The sequence below is a fragment of the Coloeus monedula genome, assembly GCF_965178545.1.
Source record: "Coloeus monedula genome assembly, chromosome: 3".
Taxonomy (NCBI): domain Eukaryota; kingdom Metazoa; phylum Chordata; class Aves; order Passeriformes; family Corvidae; genus Coloeus; species Coloeus monedula.
This window is the reverse complement of record NC_138783.1, coordinates 86,665,771-86,680,195: the sequence shown is the minus strand read 5'-3', so window position 1 is coordinate 86,680,195 and position 14,425 is coordinate 86,665,771. Positions and strand designations below refer to the sequence as shown.

The following is a 14,425-nucleotide window of genomic DNA, read 5'->3' as shown; positions in this document are numbered from 1 at the left end:
GCAAAGATACAAAAGAAATGGTATTCAGGCATCCAAAAGGATTCTTGCATTTCAGTCCCTTTTCCCAAAACATACTCCTTTGGTTGTTATGCAGGTAGGTGTTGTTTGGTATTGCTCCAAGCCAATTTTTATAGACTAGCTGGATATGAGGCAAAAATCGTCCAAGTAAAGATTTCTGCATTATTGCTTAATAGACCTCAAGCATTTGCTGGGAGGTGACTCATCCCAAACCAATCTTTCCTTTCACGCCTATTGTTTGAAGTCTGTTGTGGTTAAATCAATATAATTTCACAGGAAACACCACAGTAATCAAAGCAAAATACCATATTAATATATATTTATAGAGTAGTTACAAATCTGCCCAATTTGTTATATGCCCTGTAAGAAGTGTCTTAAACCTTGGCACAGGTTAACAGTGGACATGAACATCCAATAATGGACAAAAAAAGGTGAAGAAAAAATATACTTAGCTGAGAAAGAGCTGTAACAATTAAATAGTACGGTACAATGAATGAATGATCACAATTTAAACTGAGAACTTGATTAAATAAACCTATCTGAGCATGCCCTTATTTGTTATAATTTGATATTTTCTGATATTGAAGCTCAGCTGCTGACAAGCATTTGTTATGCTTAACATAATTTGGTGGTTTTTAAACTAATTACATAAGTAAGGTAGCAATAAAAGGTTCGGGTGTTAAAAAAGCATTAGCATAAACAGCACATGGAGGAAAAACATTCATAGCAGTGGATGGATAGTGACAGTTTCCATCGAAAAGACAATTTTATTTTTCAAGTATTTATGTGGATATAAGAGGAGAAAGTGCAAAAATGCAGCCAAAACAGTGCCTCTAGTTCCACAGCTACCTGCAGCAATGGCCAGCTAGATACCTTAACAGTATGAGTTAGTTTCTAATACTGATTCAATCTCAGAGGATAAAGTAAGCTACAGCACAGCAGAGGAAAAAAAAAAAAAACCAACCAAACAAAAAACCCCAGCAAATTGTAATCAGTAAGCTCAGCTCCCTTGCCAGCACCTGGAGGAGGATGTGCAGTGCTGCACAGACCTTACCATTGTGGCTGTGAAGGGGATGTTGTCAATCACAGAGGAGGCCAAAGCAGACACCCAGAGCACTAAAATGATGGCCACTGCCAAGCGCTGATCCTCAGGAACCACCTGGAATTGAAAGAGAGAAAATTATAACTTTGAGATCAGTGTTGTTCTGTGGGTCCCCCACGGCATAATTGCATGTTCTTTACAGCTTTAATTTATTGACATTTATCATTCCTTTAGGCTCTGAGATAGGAAAGGCATCTTAGATAAAATAGCCTAACATTTAGTAACACAATTATAGTTCTTCTTCCAAGAAAACTTGAGCAAATGGAAGTACAGAGATTGATATTTCTAATACTCAGCTTTCACACAAGAAATACACTGTGCAACTGTGAATTTTGACCTTTAGCTGTTTATACTTTTTTCACCTTTGCATTTTTGGAGTTTTTAGACTACAGAAAAAGCTTCTCTATTGCATTTATGGCTATGTTTATTCTGGCTGTGGACAGATATATACATATTAAATATCACCCATGCCAAAGTATGACATGCTTTCTTGTTATTGCTGATGCAGGAATGCAATCATTAACATCAAATTCAAAATAAAAATATTATTTATTGTTCTACTGGAGTAAAATGATTTTTCTTATTCATTAAAAAATTATAAATATTTTAAACATACCTTTATTAACAAAGCTGTCTGCTCTCCTATATAGTCTATTAAGTGCAGATGAGCCAAAGCCTGGGAAAAAAAAAAAGACATCGATATCAACTAATGAAGTGCATGATGTACTTACTTCTTTTTTTCACTGGATGTAAGAAAATGCAACCATTTCTTCCCATTTACAAGATATTGATATTCAACTCATGTAGCTTCTACAGAAGTAATTTTAGGCAAGAAAAGACACAGCAGAAATTGGTGACTATTTGCAGAAGTGAGCTGGTTGCAATGAAATGCCTCATAGGATTATTCAAGAGCATGGGACACAGGATCAGAGAATGGCTGAAATTTAAAGATGACATTATTCAGTAGATACATGTCTTCCGAAAACCAGAACACAACTGATTTTAAATCAACTTCCTCAAGCCCACAATATAGATAGAAGTATATCATGTGTTTCAAAGGTCAGATGAAATCAGGCATCTCATGCTCAGTCTCAGATGAAGAAACAGGAAAACAAATTATGCTTCTTTTTTATGGCTTTCTTAGACCCATTCAAAAAAACCCCGAAAAACCTCCAACAAAAACTACCAAAACCAGTATCCATCTGCTAAAACCAGAACAGAGATCTTGGGTGAATGGGAATTGGCACAGATGCAGCAGCATCTGAAAGGCAGGAAATCCAGCTCTCCAATGCCCAAGTTAGGCATGTAAACTAAGGAGGTGAGCCCTGTAAGCACTGGACCCCAGGACAGCCCAGATCAGAGTGCTCTACCCTCCCTGTGAGAACCATTCTCATTTGTAAGGACACTTAGGTAGCATTCCGTGGTGCTACCACAGATGAAAAGACATAGGAAGACTTCAGCCTAGTGGTGCTGACTCTGATCTCTCCTTGGGCACATAGAATACTGACTGAGTCTTCACACCCAAGGATAGTGACCTATTTCCTTGACCCTCAAGGTAAAGGGGTGATTTTAGCTCATGAGTGCTAGTCTTTAATTCATTTGGGTTTTGTTTTCTTTTCTTCTGGGCATGAAGAATGAAGTACTATTTTCAGGTTTAATAAGGTATATCTATTTTATGACTTCTCAGTTTCTCAGGGGAGAAAATCACATCATTTTTTGTTTAGCCTAGACCACACTGGTTGGCTTGCTTTCATTTTTTTTCTGTCAAGTAAAAGAATCAGTCAGCTGCAATACCTCACTTACTGACATCAGTCCCTCACAGAGCTGCAGGAGTCAGTATTCACACAGCACAGCTCCATATAACCCTCACACCGGGCAGTCAGACAGAGCCCTTCAAAGACTGCAGTGGGAAAAAAAGCATTCAACTCACATGCTGTCAAATTCCATGACAGATGCAGATAAAAATCCTAGTAGACATCGAGTGGTGTGGTATAAGACACTGTCTTGTCAGTGACTAAGGTGCTTTCATTCAGACTGGCAATTCCTGTACCTGCAGCTCGATTGGACATCAGCTGAATGATAGTGGTTTGGGTGTCACTACATAGTAAATTTGGCCCAGAAATATTTTTTTTTAATCATACATTGAAGAAGAAAAGGTTTATCCACAATTAAAGACACAGCATGCAGAAAACAAGCAGCAAAACTTTTAAATACAGGCACATAACCCTTACACTTAAAAAAAAGAATATTTTTCCATTACTTTAGCTTCCCAGGAGAAAGTTTCCTAAGAAATTAAGTCTTGTTGGTGATTTTAAGTTACCATTTTCTTTCTAAGCTATCCGTGTTGCTTTATCAACTCAAAGGTTATGTCAGTGACTTTTTAAATGTATATAAATGTATATAAAAGCAATATTCTTAATAGTTTTTATATTGTTGCTTTGTGTTCACACTTCAAAATAAACTTTTAAACAGCTAGTTGTCAGCAATTAGAGCCCAGATTTACATTCAATTAATACTGCTGCCTTATTAATTATCTACTAACAGAACGTGTTACTTTTGAGTAACACTCAAAATTCATTCTGGAACACAAGAAAAAGAGATGTTCAGGACACACACATCACTCCTGCAAGACAGTCTGCAGGTAGCCCATCTTGGTAGAGATGGTGACAATACTAATCACATAAACAATTTTAGGATGTCTCTATGATCTCCAGGCCACTCTCCTGCAAGCACCTAACTGCAAGTCAGCAATTAGTACCCTGCCACTGTCCTCCCCTGCATGTAAACTGCACAGAGGGTCTCCTGGATATTCCTGTGTCTTCTAAGAGGAGTAAGCATTATTGCACTAATTGGTGTCTTCAAGCATATTAGTTCCTGTGTGGCAGTTCACAACAGAGCTTTACTGCAGAAAAAAATCATGTGCCATTTAAAAACAAAATCTAATTTATGCATAAAAATTTTGATTAATCCTCTTGTGGACAGGATGTCATGATGACTGTTGTAAATAAACTCTGCCTGAAGGATTTAAGGTATTATGTCCATTTCTACTATAAAAGTGAACGAAGAACTGTAATCCTGAGAGGCATAGGGACTTATTTTACAGAGACAGAAGAAGCAAAAAGATTTTTATAGCATGTAACAGCCACTTGTGACTAAAGACCAAAAACACAGTAGTAAAGATTAATTACTCAGGGGACACAAAAGAAAACAAGAGAGCTCTAAAGGATTTCCAAGTTTTTCGCCGTGAAAGATGCACCAGACTGGACTGATGAACCCCCAAAGGCAGAGCCTCCAAAAGTTCCCCTGTGGTTCAGGAACTCAAATCACATTTTCCAAAATGACTTGCAGCCTAAGTCCCACACAGGTTTTTAAATGTGCCTTGTAATAGGAAAGAGAACATTTATAGCAGTAGAAACAGCTTCAGCCTGGGGACTACCCAAGCCGAAGGTTCACCAAGGGTGAGCAATATGAGCTTACAGTTGCTGGATGCCCTAGACCATGGAAAGATTTCTTATATTTCAATGTATATTTTTGTTTTGACCAGTTTCTTCTTGACACTGGTAACTTAAAGGAAAGAAAAATGCCTTTGAAAGGACTGTCACCTACTAATCCAACAGATTCAGATTAAAATTAGCAGTGATGACATACATAGAACATTTTCTCATTCATTTAATGTCTCACTTTTTTTTTCTTGATTATCTGGAAGAGTTTCTTTCATGACCTTAAACTGCTGTTATTCTAGGGAGCCAGGGAAAATATTCTTTCATTAGCAAACTATTCACTGGTGACCTGAGAAACCATAAAAATGAAGTTCAGTGAATTATAATAGTTGTATCCAAAGTCTGGCAGTAAATGGCAAATCCCTGTGTATTTTACTGTGGTATTGTGCAGTCACACAGCACTCAAATCACAGCCAGTCCATCCAAGTTCAAACAATAAATACATCAGAGAATACAACTAATAAACCGTTACAGCAGCGGTAGACAAAATAAACATGGCTACAGCGTTGATTCCCTGTAAGGTCTAGAAAATGCAAGCTTATATAGAACCTGATAGAATGGAGAACTAAAAATTGCTTGTTCTAATGAGCATACAATAAATCAATATTTCCTGATGAATTTTAGACTTAGTAACTTACAGAAAGCTTCCTAATAATAATCAAAGTTTCCACTCATCTTCTCAGAGGTTACCAGATTTTGACTTCCACTTTGGCATTCATTAGAGTTAGTTGGATTGGTTCTTGTTTCTATTTGCTTCAAACGTTGTCCCTGTTACTGCTGGTGATTTTTTTTTAATATATTCCAATTTCCAAATTCCTGGGATCTTTGCAGTTATTGGGAGGGGAGAGGGGAGGAAAGAGGCTGTATGAGCAAATTTGTTACCACAGGCTTTTCCCAGGCATCTCACTCAGACAATACACTAGCCATGGTAGTGTCAGTGGTCACATGGGTATTGTCAGTCTTGTTTCTACATCATTATTACATCATTTAAACCCAACAATTAACAACTGAAGAATACTCAACACTCTAGAAGCCAAATTTAAAAGTTAATGTGAGTATCCACACAAAAAAAAATTCCAAATATTTGGCATAAAAATAAATCCTCTCAAGCTATACAAAAGCATCAAATAGAGTATAAAAGGGGATACAAACATGGATGGACTGTTGTCAAGCAGACAAACACAGAAACTACACAGCAAGATATCCAGGCATTTCAAGAGCTGAATATCTTTTAAATTAGCATTGCAAACTGAAATTCAGTGTATTTTCCTTTTGAATCACACTTCTGTGTGATATCTTAGGCCATTTGGTAGCGTAGCAGACAGCACTAGAAGCATTTTCCAACTCTGGTATAATCTTGTTTTATTACTTTTCCTATCATTTGTATAAGTAATTGTAAACAAACACATAAATATATATAAAATATCTGCACATATAGACCAACAATAAACCCAGAAACTGAAATTTAAATTATAGAAAAATGATTGTGTGAGATACATTCAACAAACACAGAATAAGGAGAGAGTGAGATCAAGTTTACAATGAAAATTTAAATATGAAAGAGGTCCAACTAACTTTCACACTCTGCAATTCCTCTCTGTATTACCATAACTACACTTGATCAACAATATTCCAGTGCGATTGAACCAGCAGGAGGCCTCTCTCCAGGAACATAATTCACATTTGAAATTGTTTGCAATTCTTCAGGCTTTAGAATCAGAGAATATTACCTCCATGAGAACAAATAATGCTGCAAAGAAAAGGAGGGTTGCCCACTCAACTCTGTGCAATATCATCTCAAAATCATGGATGTCTGCTAGCACTAGCAGCCAAAGGGCTCCCAACATGGCAATCCAGCCTGCATGAGAGAAAGAGAGAACAATACTTTACACTTCACAGACTTGTTATGTGCTACCAACATGTAAGTTACAGTATGGTGATTTTCAAAGATTTTTGCCATATTTTTGCCCTGACTGTAACAGGAAGAGTTCACAGACACCACAGGATTAATGGTTTCTGCTTTTAAATTAAAACAAAAGAAAAAAAAAAAAAAACAGAGTTGGATTACACCAATAATCAATGGGTTTAGATCACAGAGAAACCTTTAGGTATTCAGGAGTAATGAAGGACTCTGCAGCTCCCAAAAGGCTGGCTGCATCCCCTGGACCTTGAAGACTCAGTGGCTACCTGCTCTAGAAGACAATCAGGAAAGGAAACTCTCCTTAGAAAAGAAGGGACACTTAGAGTAAAAGAGGCTGTCTTCAGAGATGATCCTCTGTTCATCCTGAAGTGTTTTAATACACATATTTAGGTAACTAATTGAGAGAAAATACAAATCAAATGCACAACCAGCTGGAAAATGCAAATAGCAAGTCTCCTGTCTGAGCAAGGCTCACTTTCCCTCTGCACAGTTAAAATTCTTTCTAGAGCTGTTTGATCCCTCTGGTCTATTTATCTTAAAACTCTCAGAGTTCCCAAAGCAGCAAAGGAAAGTGAGAACTGTCAGTTCCATCTACCATGACTTTTCAATAGCAAAGCTGATTTGCTGTCTCATAAAAGAAAGCAAATCAACTGTTTATGAAAATTAAATTAATTTTCTCTGAACACAAAGAAAGGGGATATAGAAATGCACTGCCTAATTTTCTTCTGACTGTTGTCTTGGCTGTTTACCGAATTCATTAAAGAATAGTGGGCCCAGCTCTGCCTTAAATAAATGAAGATGATGGCAATTCCTGTTAGAATACTGCAAAGGAAAGTAGGTATGTGCTGATTTGAAGCTAAGTAGCAGAATTTTAACTGCTATTTTATAAAAACTTAAGTCACACCATTACATTTTTCTCATGTGCATTTTGTATGTAAGTACAACATAGTGAAGCATTAAACAATTTCTCATTACTTCTGGAATAATCTGTGAAAATATTGGAGACAGAAATACCCTTCTGTCTCCAATAATAATGAATCAACTTGAATTGATTGTTATCTCTATATGGAGATAACAATTAATCACTAAAGGTAATGAAATATTATAGAATTGCTGAAGAGGTGGATGGAGCCAGCATTTTCTAGCACTGTGAGTGTTATCAGCACACATTAGCTTCAAGCATGCAGCTTTGCATGAGGGAACAGTGCCTGGCCTTATAATATTGTTCCCTGAGAATACAGACAGGCAAGGGAGGTGTCATCCTGCCATGCTTCAGCAAGTACAGCTCTGCAGAGGGAAGTGCAAACACATCAGCTGCCAGTTCTGGCTGCACAGAGCTGGAGAGGAGAGGAGAGGAGAGGAGAGGAGAGGAGAGGAGAGGAGAGGAGAGGAGAGGAGAGGAGAGGAGAGGAGAGGAGAGGAGAGGAGAGGAGAGGAGAGGAGAGGAGAGGAGAGGAGAGGAGAGGAGAGGAGAGGAGAGGAGAGGAGAGGAGAGGAGAGGAGAGGAGAGGAGAGGAGAGGAGAGGAGAGGAGAGGAGAGGAGAGGAGAGGAGAGGAGAGGAGAGGAGAGGAGAGGAGAGGAGAGGAGAGGAGAGGAGAGGAGAGGAGAGGAGAGGAGAGGAGAGGAGAGGAGAGGAGAGGAGAGGAGAGGAGAGGAGAGGAGAGGAGAGGAGAGGAGAGGAGAGGAGAGGAGAGGAGGTTTCTTGGCATTTTTTATTCATGATGAATAATTTTCAAAGCACTGGCTTCTCTGTTCATTTTTTTTCTAGCTTCCTGGACCACAAAAGAGAGCCATGAGGAACAGAAATAATTTTTTAAAATAACTTCTCATTACTCTAGTGAAAACAAAGCCCATTTACAGTTCCACAGACCACTTCCTTTACTGCCTTTTAGTGCCTCTGTTTGAAAACAATTGATGTCCTGGAAAGAGAATTTGGAGAGAAACTGAATCTAAATTCTATGTCTACCTGTTGAAGAGGGTGATTGTTTCTACTTATCCTAGGGAAAAGAAAATGAAATTTTATTATAAAATGCATCTTGCAAATTTATAATGCAGTCTTCATAAGAAAAGATTTCCATTTCTTCTGCCTGGTACCAGAAAAAAAAGTACAGTAGTAATCGCTTGAGTACTTTGCTTTTCTCTTACCCAGTGGGGAAAACCACCTTTGGAATAATACTTAGCTCATGATGAGCAGAACACAATTGCAATCCTACTCAAAAACCCCTTATTTTAAAATAATCAAGAAGAAGAACTTGAAAATATAAAACAATCTAATAGAATCAAATAGAAGCCTAGAATTTGAAGGCAGGCAGGAGAAAGAGAAAGAAATGAGGGGAGAAAAATTACTGTGTAATTTGTAGGTCTTTCAAATGCTCGTTAAGAACAGTTTGCATTCCTCAGCAAAAGTAATTTTGTCTGACCTACTACCTCATAGTAGCAGATCAGAAGCACAGAAGTATAACAAGCTTCCTCCAAACAAAGCAAAAATGTGCACGCTGTATGCTCACGTTACATGCATAGAATTTGGGGAAATGCATTCATGAAAACTGAGCGTACACAAAAATTTCACTTTTCTGGAAATTGAAATGGCACTTGAGACATTTGAACTGAAAACCAAACTCAGGATAATATTGCATGATCTCAATGCTGGTCTGAGCAAAACAGCATGCTGCTCAAGACAGTGCAAGATAACACATTTAGGTTGGAAGGGATAAAACTGTAAAAATCCAGGATGGGAAGCAACTGGATGCCAGATAGTCCTGCAGAAAAGACTTGACAGACACAGTGTATCACAACTAAATCTCATTGCTCACTGAAATACAGAACCAGGGCTACAAATAGTAAATTCTGTGCAGCAACCTCTGCTCTCTTCATCCCTGGAAATCCCTGAGAATATATACTGTAAAATGCATACCCATGAGGAAATCTGAGGCAGAGAAGGAAGCACAATCAGTGGTCTGAAGAGTTGACTTCTGAGGAAAAATGTGAAGAATCCAGGATACTTAACTCAAAGATAAGATGATTAAAGACATCCTGACAAGTCTTTGGTAAATACCAGGGTTCCCCAAAGGGCAGAAAGCAAGCTGTTTGTGGCAGCAGTAGGACAAGAAAGTGAGAAGATGTTAACAGCAACAACGATGATTCAGGCAACACAATATTCAGGATCACACATTTATAGTGGTGGAGAAATAAGGTTTTTTTAAAAACCATCTAGACCCTTTCATTCTGCCAGATTAAAATATAGTACTCCTATCTGCAAATAATGGGAGGGACACACTGATTTTTTATATGTTTTTCTCTAAGTATGACTTTCATTTTCTGTGCTCTTTAAAATTCTTTATTTGTTGTCATAAAGGCCACAGCAAGTTTTTGTGAACTGCAAAAACCTTCTAAGTCCACAATGTCCATTACAGGCCTACCAGCTAAAATATATTTGGTGCTTAGCTTTGAATAATTATTCACACAGCATGGTATTGAATATATGAGTAAAGTCCATAACTGTGTCCCAACAGTTTAGTCAGAAGACATCTAATTAGCTCCACAACCACTCAGAATGTAGCTTAAGGATGTATCCCAGTCCTTCATGTACTGTGGTGTAATTGTAATGTAGTATATGCTTGATCATCCTCTTACACAAGCCTATAAAAATATTGGGGTGAAAAAGTTAAATCAAAGACATACTTCCAGTAGTGCTTTCTCTACTCATAGAATATGTTCTATCAGTAGTTCTGAATGTGAATGAAAATGTTCTGTATTTTGGTTTATTCAAATTTTGTTTTGTTTTATCAGGCATCCCTGAAAATATACATTCTGAAATCATGCTGAAGTACTTGCTAAGTAGTACTTGCTGTCCACTGATAAATGCTCTTTTATCTTTAATATTATTTTCTTTTTAATATAAAGTTACCTTCTCACAAAGCGACTTGCTGGTCTTTTGAGCAGTCTCTTTTCAGGGTCTTAGTGTCATAGAAATAATTTTCTGTTCTGTGCTATTTTTGGCACCACAGTTTAAGGCAACGCCTTGGGGGACAGAACAGTGATGGTGACAGTCCAAGACTTGCACCACACCAATAAATACTTGGTACAATACAAGAGGAATAAAAGAATATGGAAAAAAAATGGTGGAAGCTATAATCCCATGCAAGGCAAAAGAAGTGGGGTCTTATGCTAATACAAGGTAATTACAGCAATGAAAAACAGAAGCTTTGCATAAAACAAGGAGGTAAAGAACTGACTGCTCTGTAATCCCAGATCAGCACATGTGCCTTAGGAAAGGATGTGCTGGACTTGGTTGAATAGCTGTAATAGCATGAAGTCAGAATGTGAAATTGTGTTCACCATTGTCTTTTAATGCCAACACCTAACCTCATTAACTCTCCAAACACAATTTCATAGATGAGATGGGATGGCATTCAAAACAGAACACTGTAAGAAAGAAACCCTGGTTAGACACTGCTACAGCTGGACACTCCAGAGATGAGCTGACAGATATATAGCTGTCTATATCACACCAATCCGTAAGTCTGAAAAATTAGAGTACTCTCAGTAAAGGTCACTGCAAACAAACACACTCTATTGCCATAGCTTTATTGACTCTTGTGAACAAAAAATAATTTGAGGGGCTGCAAATATCAAGATAAAGGAAAGGTCAACTTCTCTAGAGGTGAGCAATAAAGATCAAAGGCTGCACTAGCAGATAAAACTGTTAATGGCTCTTGTTTTTTTCTCATCAAGTGTATGGGCAGCTGCATGGACAGGGGGTATTGTACATGCATAATTACCTGTTTGTAAAGACAACCGTGAAATTTCAAGGCAGAATTTTTTGAAAAGTATCCTAAAATCAATTAAGACTGCAAGGATCATGGAAAGCAGATCTCCTGTATTTTCACAAGCAAAGTGTTATGCTGACAGGGATGAATAACTAACATCTGGACCAGACTTTCTGAGTCTGAGTCAATGCTGACTGCATTGATTTAGTTCCGTTCCAACATTCTCATTATTAAAAAATTATTGTCAAACTTATTTTAAACTCATGTTTATGTACACTCTACCAGGAATTTTTTCAACATGACTATGAATCAAAGATGCACGAAGTCTCTCAGATACAGTTATGTCCATTCTCATTTTAGAAAAACAGTTTGCATTTTCACAGTGCAATCAAGTCTCTATGCTACATATCAGAGGCCAGCAGGTCAGTCCCATGCAGAGCTCTTCTTGACCTCTCTGTAAAGGTGCTAGACCACGAAACCAATACCACCACATGCCACAGCAGATAACAGAGTAAATGGATGAAGCACAAGCAGGGAGGTTAAGACCACTAAGCAAGGACAAATATATTAAACTCCACTGGCAATTGTAGGTGATGATACCCAGAGAAAAGGGCTGCAGTGCAGCCCTAGCAAGCACACCTGCAAGGATCTGGAAGAGTCTCCAGAAAGGCCTGAAGACTTTCAAAGAGAACAGCTCAAAATCTTGGCTCTAATCTTATTGTGTCTTTCTGCATTGGACTGGATGCTCTTGTCAGATACTACAACACATTGTTTTGTTTACCACTGTCAGATCAGCAACTAAAGAAACTACTTTAGTCATGGAAAGCAGCATTACAGCTTCATACAGGTGGAGCATTAATGAAAAATTGTAAGGGAAGAAAGAAATTGCCACAGACAAGAGTCCATGAGTAACTGCAGCTAAAAGAAATACATAAGATGATAAAAAAGAGTTCAGGTTTATCAGTAACTCAACAGTGGTTAGTTATAGATGATAGAGTAAACCCATGAGATGGTCAAAACCCATTTTTGGGGTAAAAAAAAGCACAAGAAAAAAGCATATAACATACATACAACACACCTCGTATGATAAAATCAGGTATAATATAGAGTTGAAAACCAAATTTTAAAAAGTAAAGGGTAAAGCTTCAGTGTTGCAGTGGGGATTACTGCAACAAGTATATTTCAAACCAGGAGTCCCGTGGAAAGTGAAGTATATATGGACAGATTCGTGGTAGATGTTTCAGAGATGTTTATTTCTCCAGCCACATGGCCAGGGCTCTCTTCAGGAACCCCGCAGTCATGGGACCCCCGGGTCCTTGGCGTTATCAGGGAACCCAAACCAGCCAATGGGAAACAAAGGTGACCAGGGGCAGGGAAACCCCGTGTCTATGCCCTCAGGGCCCATCTCCCAGGGCTCCATGGCAGCGGAGGGACCCCAACACTTCAGAAAATATATAAAAATAGGCTCAAGTGGACTCAAGCACAGGAAGTAAGAAAATATCAACACCAACACTATGCACATCTTGGCAAAGAGGAAGAGGACATCCCTATCACACTCACCCCTTCTCATCCCAGCAATACCCTCGAGTTATCAACACTGTGTTTTGACTCCCGCCAGCCTAAATGTGTGACCCTTAGCACCCTGGCGAACATCAAAGGGTGACCCTAACATCAGGAAAAAGGGGGAGATGACACTGGGATTATTCCTTTGGGTTTTGGGTGGATTTTTGGGTGGAGGAGTTTGGTTTGAGTGTTTGGGGGCGGGAAGGAAAAGTTGGTTGGTTGGTTGGTTGGTTGGTTGGTTGGTTTTTTACAACAGTTTATACTGCATACTGTTAATGAGTTTTGTTTTGCACTCATTAGATAATTTAGACTCTAAGTGTTAGTCTTATCATAAAATGAACAATGATTGCTTGCTTTGGTTGCACTGATACAACTTTTAATTAGACTGACAATAAATTCTTAGATCCAGATATAGGGGATGTTCCCCTTTTTGCCCACAGTATCACAAGCTTAAGAAGACCATGGAGACCTTGAAAGCAGGAGCCTACTGCCATGTACAGAGAAGGCACCCATAACCCAAATGTTTTGGAGGCCAAAGCCATTTACTTTACTGAAATATGTGAAGGAGTTTCCAGGCAATTAGGGATTATTCAGGATGGTAGCTTTAGCTCTACAAAAAAGGTCCACAAATGTTGCTACCCAAGCTTTGTATCTAGTTGCCTAGTTTATCAAGTCGTGTTAGAAAGCTTTCCAAAATAATGAAATAATATTCAAATTCAAATGGGAAAAAAGTAGAGACAAAGAAAAGAAAATAGTCATTGTGACAGCTCTAAATGCAGTTGACAATAAAGTATCATTTGAGCCATTACTAAGGAGTCAATACCTACAGGCTTTCATCAGCTAAAACTGATTCATTTCCTAGACCTAGCTACTTTCTAGATAAATGTTAGCTTAGGTGACAAATTAAAGACCAAATGTGCACTTTCATGATGATGATATAGTGATATAGGAAGTAAAATATAAGATGTGCTGAACTTGGTGTCATTCTTGGCATCTGGCCTATGCTTTCTGAAATCGAGCTTCTTCACCAGTTTTTATATCTTAATAACTGTCTGTCTCACCAGGATTTTTTGTTTTCTTGAGCATTAAAAAATTATACATCAGCTTATTAAACTGGTCGATGGCTTTTGTCAGGTATTTCATAAAACAGCTCCTCAGTAACACTGAGTAGCTCTATAATGAACCATTCATCTTAACTACTGCACAAATTAACCTGAAACTAAACATTGAGAATATATCAACACTTTCTTTTTTTCTTCCTCTCCATGGGGAAAACATTTAAATTTTTAAGTCAATTTTGTATGTTTCTGCAAATATAGTTTTATTGTTTGTAAACAAATGTCATATTTATACAACTCCACCATCACACAGAATAGTGGCATAACATAGTTCAATCTATTTATCACTGATAAGAGATGAGAAGAATGTTCCAGAATAAAATTTTAAAGTATAAAATTAAGAGCCTTTGACATTATCAGCTCTCTCATGCTATTGGGATCTGTCCACATCTTTCTCAGCCATGTGCTTGTCTATGAGGTTATGTAAATCTTT

General features: G+C 38.0%; 1 protein-coding gene across 1 annotated transcript in view; it reads right to left on the bottom strand.

The window, feature by feature from the left end:
- The window catches only part of OCA2 (OCA2 melanosomal transmembrane protein), a gene marked incomplete at both ends in the record, with an annotated part of 166,150 nt that overhangs the window by 61,883 nt on the left and 89,842 nt on the right, over positions 1 to 14,425 (bottom strand). The window contains 3 exons of the mRNA XM_082277630.1: positions 1,073 to 1,177; positions 1,737 to 1,796; positions 6,351 to 6,478. Coding sequence (XP_082133756.1) covers positions 1,073 to 1,177; positions 1,737 to 1,796; positions 6,351 to 6,478 — 293 coding nt within the window. The remainder of the gene's footprint in view (positions 1 to 1,072; positions 1,178 to 1,736; positions 1,797 to 6,350; positions 6,479 to 14,425) is intronic.